This window comes from Micromesistius poutassou (assembly GCF_964030765.1).
Source record: "Micromesistius poutassou genome assembly, chromosome: 14".
Taxonomy (NCBI): domain Eukaryota; kingdom Metazoa; phylum Chordata; class Actinopteri; order Gadiformes; family Gadidae; genus Micromesistius; species Micromesistius poutassou.
In genome coordinates this window covers 15,813,085-15,827,490 of record NC_140284.1, presented here as the reverse complement: position 1 = coordinate 15,827,490, position 14,406 = coordinate 15,813,085, and the positions used below count along the sequence as shown (strand labels likewise).

Sequence of the window (14,406 nt, the reverse complement as noted above, 5' to 3'; positions counted from 1 at the left end):
AATTTGAGAAAGAATACATCAGTAACATCAGAAAACTCGGAGATCTCACAGATTTATTTGGTTAGGAGTTATGCATATGATGCTATACAAATAATATAAAGTGTTGTTTTAATAATTTTAATGAAAAACAGTGAACTAGTTTCTGATTTCGAGGACATTCCCAAACTTTCAAATCTCGCGTCGTCGCTCCTCAAACGTCACATGTGTGCGACGGAACCATAGACAGCGGCGCGCGTCGGTGACGTATCGCCCGAAACGCCGCCTGTCTGACAGCTCAAATGACTCCGTGAGAATGAAGGCACTGTCGACAACAATAAACCACCACTTCACGCTGCGATTGTCCCATTAAACAAAGATGAGCTCGGATTAAACGGATCTGGACTTCAACCCGTTGACTCACGTGGCGGGCTGCAGCATGTCGTTCCTCGTGGACTCCGTCATCATGTTCACCTCTCAGGTACCGCGGGAACTTTATCCACATAACCGCGAAGTCCTGTTCAACCTGACGTTATACATGAATCACGATGCTTTAATACGTTAGCACTGTCAGATGGTTCCACTTCCGGGATGTGGAGGGATGGAGGTGCACGCGCACAGGGGGAGGTGCACGCGGGCAGGTGGGGGGTCCACGCGGACCGGTGTCTCCTCCGCTCACCTGTGGCTTTGTTCCCACACAGGTGCTCTTCTTTGGTTTCGGATGGCTGTTCTTTATGCGACAGCTGTTCAAAGATTACGAGGTTGGTTCCAACTTACAGTCTCACAGTCTCCATAGCAACAACAGCCCTATTCGTCCAATCTAAACTATTAATATCTCCTTCAGAAAGTTTATTTCACGATTCAATGCATTCAAAGCCAACATACCCTACATATATATATATATATATATATAGTATATACTATACGAGCCGGTCTGAGTCGGGTGGTAATCTCCTCTCTGTCAACAGGTGCGGCAGTATGTGGTTCAGGTCGTCTTCTCCATCACCTTTGCGTTCTCATGCACCATGTTTGAGCTCATCATCTTTGAGATCCTGGGTGCATTAAGCAGCAGGTAAGTGTCCCCCCTCCCCCCCCCGCCGGGACATAAGACAGACCCTGAGGGTTGTTGGATCGTGACCCTCGTCTCTACACTAATGGAACGTCTCTCCTCAGCTCCCGGTATTTCCACTGGAAGCTGAACTTGTACGTGATCCTGCTGGTCCTCATCTTCGTGGTGCCGTTCTACATCGGCTACTTCGTGGTCAGCAACATACGTCTGCGTGAGTACGATGAAGTTGGGCTCAAATTAAAAAAAAAAAAAAGTAGAATAGCGGGTACAATAGGACAGAACCCCTCCGGGCTCACATGACTAACAACAAGAACATTGATTTGTTAATCCATGTGTTGATTTGTAAACCAAACTCTATTCATAATCCTGCTCACACTAGTTGCAGAATGCCATAAACTCAACCCAGACAGTATATCACTGTGGTTTTCCTGAATGTTACATTTAGATATTTTTGTTCATTTTGTTCAACTAAATATGTTTATTTTTTAACATATTGTTTTGAAAATATTGTTGAATTCTTTGAAGGATGATGATATATGAATGTTTGCTAACAAACTAATCTCTTATAATATAAGAACTAATTCCTGCATTGAGGCTGTGTAGGACCAGTCATGGTCGGTCTCAAACCACAGGGATGTACTGTCTGGGTGGAGTTACGTCATTCGTCGACTCTATTAGACTCGAGCACACGATGTCTGGATCAGATGTGTGTTCAGCGTCTCAACGCTTCAGGGGGAATCACTGCTGTGGAGAACAAAGCAAATCCCAGGGAGTGCGTTTGGATTATGAATCCCTTTCACAGATTGACACGCAGGTTTGGTTCCGTCATGTGCCCCAGAGGGGCTGTGTACAGTAGTTGACAGTAATGAACCTTTTTCCTTTGCTCCGCAGTGCAGAGACAGAAGCTCCTGTTCGCGTGTGTGGTGTGGTTCACCTTCATGTACTTCTTCTGGAAGCTGGGCGACCCGTTCCCCATCCTCAGCCCCAAACACGGTGAGTCCCCCCCAACCCCCCCCTTGCTGTATTAACAGTAACAGAGCAGACATTTGCCGCCTTCAGCTTTGCAAGTATTTGGTTGCTTATTTATTTCTGAGCATTACCAAATGAATACTAGTTACTAATGGTTTAGTATTGATCATTCTGACTCATTCTGACTCTCTGGTGATCACTCTTTATTATTTCTGTAATTTTAAAACACTCTCCCTCAATGAGGGTCTGTTTAGTCACTCAACGGATGGTGCTGATTGGCTGAGGAGGGGTTGCTATGGGCTTCCTCATCCTCTGGTCTTCTGTCTCCCAGGCATCCTGTCCATCGAGCAGCTGATCAGCCGCGTTGGGGTCATCGGAGTCACCCTGATGGCCCTGCTGTCGGGGTTCGGCGCCGTCAACTGCCCCTACACCTACATGTCCTACTTCCTCAGGTAGACCAATCAGGGCCCTTCCTTCATCCTGTTGTCTTCTTGTTTACTATTGTGTTGTTCAGCGGACAGTGCATTGAGCAGGTAGGGGCCCTAATGGAGCAGGTAGGGGCCTTATGGAGCAGCTAGGGGCCCTAATGGAGCAGGTAGGGGCCTTATGGAGCAGCTAGGGGCCCTTATGGAGCAGCTAGGGGCCCTAATGGAGCAGGTAGGGGCCCTAATGGAGCAGCTAGGGGCCTTATGGAGCAGCTAGGGGCCCTAATGGAGCAGGTAGGGGCCCTTATTGAGCAGGGTAGTGGATACCCTGCTAGATCCCAGTATGGTCTGTCTAGCTCAGACACCGCCCTGCCTTTCTGTTCTCACCAGCCAACCCAGGCGTTACTAATGCACGTGGGTCTGTAACAAGCTGACTGTGGTTAGTGTTTTGTCCAGTAATTAAACCAGTGGTGATGTTTTGCTGTCTCCAGGAACGTGACGGACAGCGACATCCTGGCCCTGGAGAGGAGGCTGCTGCAGACCATGGACATGATCGTCAGCAAGAAGAAAAGGTGAGGCCACCTCTGCAGACAGACGGAGGTTATGGTTCAATAAGACCACCCCGGCAGGCTGCGGCCCACTGACGTGTTCTGTCTGTGCGTGTGTGTCTGTGTGTGTGTGTGTGTGTGTGTCCGTACGGTGTGCCTGTGTGTCCTTGCGTGTGTTTCCTTGTGTGTGTGTCCGTGCTTGTGCGTGCATGTGCGTCCTCGTGTGCGTCTCTCTGTGTGCATCCCAGGATGGCCATGACGCGGCGGCAGATGTACCAGCGCGGCGAGGACCAGAACAAGCAGACGGGCTTCTGGGCCATGATCAAGAGCGTCACGTCCTCGCCGTCGGGCACCGAGAGTATCCTCCCTGAGCGGCCCAGGGCCACACCCCCCCCCTCAACCCCCCCCGGCCACGTGGCTCAGGAGGGCGACCGGGTCGGCTGGTAACCTGAAGGTTGCTGGTTCGATCCCCGGCTCCTCCTAGCCGAGTGTGGAGGCGTCCCTGAGCGAGACGCCCCCTCACCCTGACTGCTCCTCCACTCCACTCCAACCGTCGGGGTGTGAATGTGTGCATGAACGGGTGATTGTCGGGCAATATTGTGAAGCGCCAGAGTGGCCGCTGTGGTTAGTAACGCGCGGTATAAATGCAGTCCAGTTCACCGTGCTGTCCTGAGCGCTCCTTGACCCCGGGGCCCCAGACCTGTCCCTGGTGCAGCAGGAGGTGGACGCTCTGGAGGAGCTGAGCCGGCAGCTCTTCCTGGAGACGGTGGACCTGCAGACCACCAAGGTCAGGACCGCCGCGCTCGGCGCTCTACCAGTCCTGCGTGGCGAGGGGGTTGGCTGTGTCTTGTTTAACCCGGCTCCTTCTCTTCCCCAGGAGCGCATTGAGTATTCCAAGACATTCCAGGGGAAATACTTTAACTTCCTGGGCTACTTCTTCTCCATCTACTGTGTCTGGAAAATCTTCATGGTGAGAATTGCTTTGAGCTATGTTGGCGCGCGCACACACGCACACGCGCACGCACACGTGAATGACTGTCCTTTGATCTCTCTTGTGTGTTTGTCCTGCCCAGGCCACCATAAACATTGTGTTCGACCGCGTTGGGAAGACGGACCCTGTGACGAGAGGCATCGAGATCACCGTCAACTGGCTCGGCATCCAGTTTGATGTGAGACCCCCTCAACTCTGCTCTCATTGGCTGTCTCCTCATCAGACCCCCCACGCCCGCTCTCATTGGCTGTCTCATCAGTCCATCTCTGTCCTGTTTCTCTCTGAGTCACCGACTACGTGTCGGATCTCATGTGAGGTTAATGATTGCAGATCCATTAAAGTCTTTATCTGCTCCTCCTGTGGTTAAAACCTGTCAATGAGAAGCTTCAAATGACTCCCTACTCGGTGGGTTCATAATACATATTCATATCTCACTGTGCCGACAGAGCGCCTAGCAGAATGTGTCACCGTTCTACCCTCAGACCAACAGATGATTAATGTTTGTGTTTTTGTTGGTCCGGCGGCGGTCTCTCTCTCTCTCTCTCTCTCTCTCTCTCTCTCTCTCTCTCTCTCTCTCTCTCTCTCTCTCTCTCTCTCTCTGTGTCTCTCTCTTTCTCTGTGTCTCTCTTTCTTTCTGTGTCTCTCTTTCTCTCTGTCTGTGTGTCTCTGTGTCTCTCTCTCGGTCTCTCAGGTGAAGTTTTGGTCGCAGCATATCTCCTTCATCTTGGTGGGCATCATCATCGTCACCTCCATCCGAGGCCTGCTCATCACCCTGACCAAGGTGAGGCTCTCATTTCAAATGAACCATGGATATCTTATGATAACTCGTTAACTTAACGGCCCCTCTGTGTTGTTAATGGTTAATTTCTCCCTTGCCTTCCTAGTTCTTCTACGCCATCTCCAGCAGCAAGTCGTCCAACGTCATCGTCCTGGTCCTGGCTCAGATCATGGTGAGCTGCTGTCCTCCACCAGCTCCTCTGAGAGCAGTCGGCCCGCTGGAGCTCAATCTACTCTTCAACCATCGATTCGTCGACAGACGTCCAGTCTTAAAGTCTAATCGTCTATTAAAGCAAATGATTATTAAATCAGAGACATATTTGTGGAGTTAAATATATTTCAATATTATTCACAATATCCCCCAAATCGCCTAAAAACGAGATGGTTCAGGTCTGTATCGGTCCCTCGGGGATGAGAAGCACTTCCTCCCAGTGAAGGTAACTCCAGCTCTGGTCCCACGATGAGTGGGACCAGAGCGGGCAGCCTGGGCTCTGTCTGTAGGGACCGTTCAGCCCTCGCTCTGTCTGTAGGGACCGTTCAGCCCTCGTTCTGTCTGTCTGTCTGCGTAACTGTGTGTTACAGTGTGTGTCTCTGACTGCAGAGTGTGTAACAGTGTGTCTCTCTCTGCAGGGCCTGTACTTGGTGTTGTAACAGTGTCTCTCTCTACAGGGCCTGTACTTGGTGGTGTAACAGTGTGTCTCTCTCTGCAGGGCCTGTACTTGGTGTTGTAACAGTGTCTCTCTCTACAGGGCCTGTACTTGGTGGTGTAACAGTGTGTGTCTCTCTGCAGGGCCTGTACTTGGTGGTGTAACAGTGTGTCTCTCTGCAGGGCCTGTACTTGGTGGTGTAACAGTGTGTGTCTCTCTTCAGGGCCTGTACTTGGTGGTGTAACAGTGTGTCTCTCTGCAGGGCCTGTACTTGGTGGTGTAACAGTGTGTCTCTCTGCAGGGCCTGTACTTGGTGGTGTAACAGTGTGTCTCTCTGCAGGGCCTGTACTTGGTGGTGTAACAGTGTGTCTCTCTGCAGGGCCTGTACTTGGTGTTGTAACAGTGTGTGTCTCTCTGCAGGGCCTGTACTTGGTGGTGTAATAGTGTGTCTGTCTGCAGGGTATGTACTTTGTGTCGTCTGTGCTGCTGATGAGGATGAGCATGCCCCTGGAGTACCGCTCCATCGTGACCGAGGTCCTCGGCGAGCTGCAGTTCAACTTCTACCACCGCTGGTTCGACGTCATCTTCCTTGTCAGCGCTCTCTCCAGCATCCTCTTCCTCTACCTCGCTCACAAGCAGGCGCCCGAGAAACAGATGGTCCTCTGATGACCGCTCTCTCTCTCTCTCACTCGCTCTATAGCGCTCTCGCTCTCGCTCTATAGCTCTCTCTCTCTCTCTCGCTCTCTCTCTGTCGCTCTCTCTCGCTCTGTCAGCTGAATTCAGGGATCCTGAGTTCTGCTCTTTTGTGAATCAGGGCTGATTCTCTGAGCTGATTGGTCGGCCCGTACTTCCTGAATCAGGAAAGGCTGACCGCTGAACTCCTTGTGATTGGACGCTGTACGAGCGCTGTTGGGATTGGTCAGAAGGTTTGAATGGAAATATCGACCACAAATGTTGTTATTCGGTATTTGGTTGTCAGTTAATCTGTTGAACTATAAATCCTTTAAATCGTGTCCGTGTGTGTGGTTTCTTTCTTTGTGAATGGATCTTAGAGGTCATTGGTTAGAATCGGCCGAGCCTCACAGTCAGCCAATAGTGAGGCGGGGTTAGACCATCCTGGTCACCTGACCTCACATGCTGTTGCAGCGTGAGGTCACATGACGGGATGTATGGGGCGGGTTCTGTCATTATGGGTCATCTTTCAGGGCATCTCTTCTGTGATTGGTTTGGGGAGTCGTCCTCCTCCTCAACGACAGGTGGAGGTGTGGAGGCCGAAGGCTTTGGACGACCAGGGAGGTTTGAAGGATGTGGAGACAGTTTTTAAAACGAAATATAAGTGTTTATTTAAATATTTTCTTTGTTTTACAACACAGGTCAGAACAACTGATATATAATGCTTTATATTAGGATATTTGATCATTAAAGTGTGCAACATGTTTAATAGCTTATGTTAATTGTAGCAATAGGATGTATTTTTTGGTTCATACAACCAGTACTCAAAAAATAGATCCACCGCTTTTAGCGAAGTGACTCATTAGGATACAACAAGAGTCTTATTTTCATGGCTCATTAATTCTGCTGATAATCATATTTTCACGATTTGAAGGTAGATGGTTTACAGCAAAGTCTTCTCTTTTCTCAGTCAATTAACTTGTGGGTTCCTCAGGATGTGTAAGGCCCTCAATGTGTTTGGCCTTCAGAATGTGTGGGGCCCTCAGAATGTGTGGGGCCTTCAGAATGTGTGGGGCCCTCAGAATGTGTGGGGCCTTCAGAATGTGTGGGGCCTTCAGAATGTGTGGGGCCCTCAGAATGTGTGGGGCCCTCAGGATGAGTTGAGGCCCTCAGGATGAGTTGGGGCCCTCAGCGGGCCGTTGTTCCATGAGGAGAAACTGAGGACCAGAGGGGGCTCCTCACAGCCTTCAGAGCCTCACATCCATGCTTTCCTCAGACGAAGATGACGACACCGATGGCGTCTGCAAAAGAGCGCAAGTTATAATATTTTAATATTGTACATTAACTCCAATATGATTATTAGACGAGGAGAAATATAGTCTTTAATTTTCTTTTATATTGATGCCAGAGTGTGAGACCCCCCTTACCCCCCCCCTCCTCCCTTACCCTCTTAATCACTTATTGTGTGTTGTACGTCCTGGCACTTATAAACAGTACTTAGCATCGTGTAGCATCTTATCCTAGCTATCTTTGCTTGTATACATGGAATGGGTTAACCTAGTGACCTAGTGAACATCCTCACTGTGCAGACAGAGATATATTGTTGATTCACCTTCTTCTGACAGATGGACTTATTGTAGGTCTCTTTGGATAAAAGCGTCTGCTAAACACCCTGAATGTAAACGTAAATCTACTTTAATTGTTTTCATATTTGACTCAGAAGCCGAAGCGTGTCTCTGGCCTACCCTCTCCCGGGCCTGGGGGGCCGGTGGGGGCGGGGTCCCGGTCCGGGTCTCCACCGTGGCCTGGGTCTGGACCCGGGCGGCGGCGCCCGGTCCCAGCAGCGTGGGGTCGATGGGCACCCCTCTGGCCCGGAGCCGGTCGTAGATGCGCTGCGAGGCCACCAGCAGCTCCAGGGAGCCGCCGCTGCTGTGGATGAGCTGCACCACCTCCTCGTGGGTGCTGCGCTCCACGTTGACGCTGTTCACCTCCACCACCACGTCCCCGTCCTGCAGCCCGGCGCGGGCCGCCGCCCCGCCCTTCACCACCTGGGGGGGGGGACGGCGTCAGAAAGGCTCCCCCTCGGACCCAAACCATCTGCAGCTACACACGCACGGACACACACATGGGCACGCACACACACACACATGCACACACACACACAGGCACATACGCACAGACACACACGATACACATGCACAGGCACAGACACACAGGCATGGGCACCAGGCCCTTGGGGTGGGGGGGGGGTGTACCAGGCCCTTGGGGTGGGGGGGGGGGGTGTACCAGGCCCTTGGGGTGGGGGGGTGGGGGTACCAGGCCCTTGGGGTGGGGGGGTGGGGGTACCTCTTCGATGTGCTGGCCACACACGCCCCGGATGCCGTTGATGTGGAAGCCGTAGCCTGCGGAGCTCTTCTGCATCTTGCACAGTCTAGGCTTGAGCTCCTCCTCCTGCTCCTCCTCCTCCTTCTGCTCCTCCCTGTTGCCTGCTGGTGCTGAACGGGTGGGGGCGGGCAGGTGGATGGCGTCTGAGTAGCTGGGCGGAGACGCAGACCCCTTCATCTCCTCCCAGAAGAGCATGGGGGAGACGCCGGCCTGAGGGGAGCAGGTCAACAAGCTGGTCAGCGGCGTGCGGCTCAGGAGCTAGAGCGGGTCGGCTGGTAACCAGAAGGTCGCTGGTTCCATCCCCGGCTCCTCCTAGTGGAGTGTCGAGGTGTCCCTGAGCGAGACGCCCCCTCACCCTGACGGCTCCTGACCAGCTGCCTGCCCTGCGTGGATGAATGGGTGAATGTGAGGCTGTGTTGTAAAGCGCTTTGAGCGGTTAGAGAAGCGCTGTGTGAATGTAGTCTGTTTACCCATGAGGACTCTTCTGGTCTCTCTGAACTCTTTGTGATTGGTGGAAATGGAATGGAATGTACGAATGACCAAACGTCTACATAAACTACATAACCGCTGGGTATAACTCCTGTACTGGTTTGCTCCACTGGCTATAACTCCTGTACTGGTTTGTTCCACTGGGTATAACTCCTGTACTGGTTTGTTCCGCTGGGTATAACTCCTGTACTGGTTTGTTCCACTGGCTATAACTCCTGTACTGGTTTGATCCACTGGGTATAACTCCTGTACTGGTTGGATCCACCGGTTCCCCCTGTGTCTGGAGGCCTACCATCTTGTACAGGCTGTCGGTCTCCTGGTCCACCACCAGGAGGCAGCAGGCCCCGCCCGCCCGTCGGATGCGGTCCACCGTCGCCTCGTGGGATTGGCTGTCCAGGGCCGCCCCGTCCGCGGCCACCAGCCGGTCCCCGTCCGCCAGACCCCCCCGCTGGGCCGGGCTCCCCGCGTCGATGTCCGTGATGAGGTGGGCTGTGGAGCAGACCCCCCCCCGCCCGTCAGGACGCTGACCACGGCTAATGTTAGCCTCCAGTAGCGTAGCATCGCCCGCTAACCACGTGACGTCAATCACAGTATTGACTGCTTACTGATTACTTTGAACCAAGTTAAGTTCCTTTAAGAGTTTGAAACAAAAAGGGTTCCATCGTAAAGGTGTGTGTGTGTGTGTGTGTGTGTGTGTGTGTGTGTGTGTGTGTGTGTGTGTGGAAGTGTGTCCCTATGGACTGACCTTTGGTCTTGGGGTCCTCCTTGAGCAGGAAGCCGTACCCCTCCGGTCCTTTGGCGAGGTCGACGATGCGTGGCTTGTGTGGGAGGAGCATCACGGTGGCCAGCCCCGCCCCTACCTTGATCTGATTGGTCAGGTAGCGCCGGTACGTGTCCTCGTCCACCAGCAGGAACATGAGGGCGCTGCCCGCCACCCTGATCTTCTCCACCACCTGCTCGTGCGTGGCCTGCTCCACGCTGGCCCCGTTGACCTCCAGCAGCCGGTCGTTCGTCCGGACCCCGGCCCGCTCGGCCACGCCCCCCGACGCCACCTGGGTCATGAACACGCCCTGCTGGCCTGAGGAGACCAATCAGAGAGCAGCGGTTGACTGTAAGCGGAGCTTCAACAGAATGACGTCAACACTCATCTGTGGAAGAGGCGTTGAACGGACTGCATCTCTACAGCGCTTCTCTAACCGGCCGCTCAAACACTGCCTCACGTTCACCCGTTCACGCACACATTCACACCCCGACGGCGGAGTCAGCCACGCAGGGCGACAGGCAGCTGGTAAGGAGTAGTCAGGGTGAGGGGGCGTTTCGCTCAGGGACGCCTCCACACTCAGATAGGAGGAGCCGGGGATCGGACCAGCGACCTTCCGGTTATCAGCCGACCGGCCGCATGCCGCCTCCTTGCATCCCCCCCTCCCCCCCCCCCCCCCCTCCGCCGACACTCCACTGATGGGCTGAGATGTGTGGTGATGAGGTCGTGAGGTCCAGGACCGGTGGATCCTCACCCTGAACGGACCGCAGGGAGAAGCCGAAGCCGGTGCTGGCCTTGACCAGGTAGCAGAGCCTGGGGGTCCCCGCGGGGCCCCCCGCCCCCACGGCCGCCGGGCGGGGGGGCGAGACGGACAGGTCCACCCCCTGGGTCTTGGCCCGCTCGTAGGACACTGCGTCGATCACGCTGAAGGTCACGGTCACGCCCTTCTCCTTCACCAGCTCCACCACCTGAAAGGGGGGGGGGGGGGGGGGGGGGGGCGGGGGCGGAGACCACACGGGTCAAGGGGGCCGGTCTGATTGGCTTGTGAGGTCAGGTGACCCAGTGCGGGTGTGTGTGTGCGGGGTCTGGGCGGCTCTGGGCTTGTCCTCTCACCTGCAGGTGGGCCAGGCCGTCCACGAAGGTCCCGTTGACCCTGAGGATGCGGTCGCCGTCCCTCATGCCGGCCAGCTGGGCCGCCCCGCCCGTGTCCAGGCAGCGCACCAGGTGACCCGCCTCTCCCTGCTCGGCCCGCAGGAAGAACCCGAAGGTCTCCCCGGGCCGCTTGGTCAGCGCCATCACCCGCTGCACGAAACCACCGGACATCTTCTGCACCGAGGAGAGCGCAGGAGACAGGAGCGTCAGCTGTCGGCAAGGAGGGCCTCGTCTCGTGTCTCTCTCTGTCTCTCTGTCTCTCTCTCTCTCGCTCTTTCTCTCTCTCTCTCTCTGTTTCTGTCTCTCTCTCGCTCTTTCTCTCTCTCTCTCTGTTTCTGTCTCTCTCTCGCTCTTTCTCCCTCTCTCTCTCTCTCTCTCGCTCCCTCTCTGTCTCTCTCTCGCTCTCTATCTCTCTCTCTCTCTGTCTGTGTCTCTCTGTGGCTGTCTGTCTCTCTCTCTCTGTCTCTCCCTCTCTCTCTCTCTCTCTCTGTCTCTCTGTCTCTCCCTCTCTCTGTCTCTCTCTCTCTCTGTCTCTCTGTCGCTCTCTCTCTCTCTCTCTCTCTGGAGGTCGTTGTATTTATCTCCACTGTTGAATCAGCATACTGCATAATCCATTCAGAGGCCACTGGTTATAAACTCAGGAATCCAAGAAAGTGCTGAAGTGAGATGTCAAGGTTAACCTGTGGGCCACGGGTTAATGGATAACAGCAGAACCAGCATCTTTAACCAGCTCTGAACTTTGACTCCATAACGTGTCAATAGAATGCTCCTTAACCTACCTTATAAGCCTCTTAAAGAAAAGGTGTGTCTGTGTGTGTGTGTGGATGTGTGCGCGCCTGTTTGTATGCATCATACTTTTATCTAAAGCTCTATCTGCAGAGATGATAACACCTGTCACCTAATTCTGTTCTTTACAATGTAATGGTCGCCATTAAGCAGCGATTTGAGACACATCATATCCAACGGTACACATGGCTCACAGCGCTGTGCTGGATCTGTGGCCGGGCTCTGCAGGTTCATCCCAGGACCACAGGAGGAGTGAGGGGGGGGGGGGGTGACCTGGGATCAGCCTGGCCGGTCCCCGTCCCGTCGGTCGTCATCTCCACTAACGGGTCCCCGCTTCACCCCCTCACAACCCCTGGACCCGCTGGTTAGGGACCCCCGCTTCACCCCCTCATAAGCCCGGGACCCGCTGGTTAGGGACCCCCGCTTCACCCCCTCATAACCCCTGGACCCGCTGGTTAGGGACCCCCACTTCACCCCCTCATAAGCCCTGGACCAGCTGGTTAGGGACCCCCACTTCACCCCCTCATAAGCCCGGGACCCGCTGGTTAGGGACCCCCACTTCACCCCCTCATAAGCCCGGGACCCGCTGGTCAGACTCCCTCTCCCCTGCAGCCTTCATGGTCAGCTGATCTGATCTGATCAGATGAGACCACACTACTCTCTCACGGTGAGCGCAGTGTTGTGGCGTTGTCAAGGAAGCGTCTAGTGGATCGTTGTAGTCGATGGGTGTTGTCAGTGTGTGATTCGTAGCGCATTGATTCAGAACCGCTCAGAGGTGTGAGGAATAATACACACCGTGGAACGTTCTGGACAGAATCAGAATCAGGTAATCAGCAACACTGGGGTACAACGGAGGACATACATAAGAACATACAGTAATATGTATTCTATGTTCTTTATGTAGTTCCCTGTTCTGACCTGGATAATGGTCCATTAAAACCTTAACGATATATCCTAGAGATCTAGAATCATATATGTCATTATATTCAGATATTGAAATGCCCAATTTAAAGGCACTTAGATGTAATCTCAGGACAGACGAATACAATCAGGTACGACAAAACCAATGTTGCTATGATTTGTGTTAAGAAACAAATGACTGAACACGCAATGAGTTTCCTAAAGGCTCACCTGCTCTTCTCTGCTCGCTGTCCAGTCCAAAAGACGCTCACCTGTCAATGGCTCACCTGTTATTTACCACCCCACCCCCTCTCTCTCTCTCTCTCTCTCTCTCTCTCTCTCTCTCTCTCAGGACTTTGACGGGACAAAGGTGGTCCTAACAGCTGAGTTATTCAGCTGGAGCAGTGAGGCTGGAGGAGTGAGGCTGGAGGAGTGAGGCTGGTGGAGTGAGGCTGGAGGAGTGAGGCTGGTGGAGTGAGGCTGGAGGAGTGAGGCTGGTGGAGTGAGGCTGGTGGAGTGAGGCTGGAGGAGTGAGGCTCTTATTCTGACATCAACTTGTGGCAGTGGGGACACCTCACCCTGGACCATGGACTCATGTGTTCATACGTCTCACCCTGGACCATGGACTCATGTGTTCATGTGTCTCACCCTGACCTCTAGGGGGTGATTCACGTTCTGGGTTAAATGCCAGTATAGAATTCACCCTGAGCCACGACCCCTCTGATAACGTGGTCCGGCACATCGCAGTAAGGGATTAACCCAAAGAAACAAGGAGAGGAGAATGGATTGAGCTTCGTTTCACTCTGTATTCTGTTACCAGATGTATCATCGTATGGGGGTGGTGTTTAGGGGTGGAGTTGGGGAGGTGTTTGGGCGGTGTTTAGGGGTGGTGTTTGGGTGTGGTGTTTGGGTGGTGTTTGGGTGGTGTTTGGATGGTGTTTGGGCAGTGTTTGGGGTGGTGTTTGGGTGTGGTGTTTGGGTGTGGTGTTTGGGTGGGGCTGTGACTGCTGTCATTATCTGTGATGGGGTGCTATTGCAAGATAGGCCTCAGGTTTATCTTCATGTTATTGCCCTGGAAATAAAACCACCAGGAGCCACAATCAAAGCAGAAAGAAGGATTAGGATAACGTTTAGGCGTCTTCCCATCACATGCTCTGTTGATGATTATGACACAGTGCTCTTAACTGACTGCTGCTGAGTCTTCGTTTCATATCGCCCATCAACCACTCAAAATACCACATATCTGTAGTCTGTTGGCTGATTGATGGTAATTTCAATGATGTTATCAATAAAATCACATCTTATAACACTGCTATACAGAAAATATTTTATATATTCGACAAATACAAAATTATGCCCAGACCGTGAGTACTATCGACTCTTTTAAGAGTGAGGCTGTCAGAGTGGACAGAAATCTGTTATTGAATTGAATTGACCTCTGGTCAATTCAATTCAACACACATGCACGCACATTTGCACACGTACATGCACGGTTGTCCTCTAGCTGTGCACTAGACGGGGGATGGGGTCGGGACCTGAGCCAGCGGGGGGCTTTGGTCCTGGGCTGGCCAATAGCCGCGGAACATTCCCCTGGCCTGCTGAACACATTTCACATGGTACCGCCGACCTGACTGCATGATAACAAATCCATTAACAAGTACATGACTAGGTTGGCACAGTGTTCTGGACAACCCGTGTTCTCCAGAGACCTTTTAACTTAATAATCCATTGTACCAGTGATTTTTGAGCACACTTTCACAACCAGCAGATAGGTCTCTCTCTCTCTCTTTCTCTCTCTCTATCCCTCTCTCTCTACCTTTCTCTCTCTCTCTGTCTCTCTCTCTCTCTCGCTCTCTAACG

The 14,406-nt window shown here is 53.0% G+C and overlaps 3 protein-coding genes across 3 annotated transcripts in view; 2 read left to right on the top strand and 1 right to left on the bottom strand.

Annotated features, from left to right (window-relative positions):
* The first annotated feature begins 249 nt into the window (after window positions 1-249).
* LOC311358326 (Golgi pH regulator) lies at window positions 250-6,415 on the top strand. The gene is made up of 14 exons (XM_084478321.1): window positions 250-457; window positions 678-737; window positions 945-1,048; window positions 1,150-1,256; window positions 1,937-2,038; window positions 2,346-2,466; window positions 2,931-3,011; window positions 3,236-3,345; window positions 3,686-3,774; window positions 3,865-3,957; window positions 4,061-4,156; window positions 4,670-4,759; window positions 4,863-4,928; window positions 5,862-6,415. Exons 1-14 carry the CDS (start codon window positions 416-418, stop codon window positions 6,066-6,068), a joined length of 1,368 nt encoding a protein of 455 aa, XP_084334447.1. The 5' UTR covers window positions 250-415; the 3' UTR covers window positions 6,069-6,415.
* Window positions 6,416-7,321: 906 nt separating this feature from the next.
* Window positions 7,322-11,031, bottom strand: pdzk1 (PDZ domain containing 1; the record flags this gene model as incomplete). Its single annotated transcript, XM_084478249.1, has 7 exons — window positions 7,322-7,375; window positions 7,820-8,122; window positions 8,421-8,669; window positions 9,241-9,437; window positions 9,694-10,026; window positions 10,463-10,676; window positions 10,822-11,031. 7 exons carry the CDS (start codon window positions 11,029-11,031, stop codon window positions 7,322-7,324), a joined length of 1,560 nt encoding a protein of 519 aa, XP_084334375.1.
* Window positions 11,032-11,831: 800 nt separating this feature from the next.
* The window catches only part of LOC311358247 (cholecystokinin receptor-like), a gene marked incomplete at both ends in the record, with an annotated part of 3,473 nt that continues 898 nt past the window's right edge, over window positions 11,832-14,406 (top strand). Inside the window, 2 exon segments of the mRNA XM_084478248.1 lie at window positions 11,832-11,898; window positions 13,207-13,292. Of these exon segments, the coding sequence (XP_084334374.1) occupies window positions 11,832-11,898; window positions 13,207-13,292 (153 nt within the window).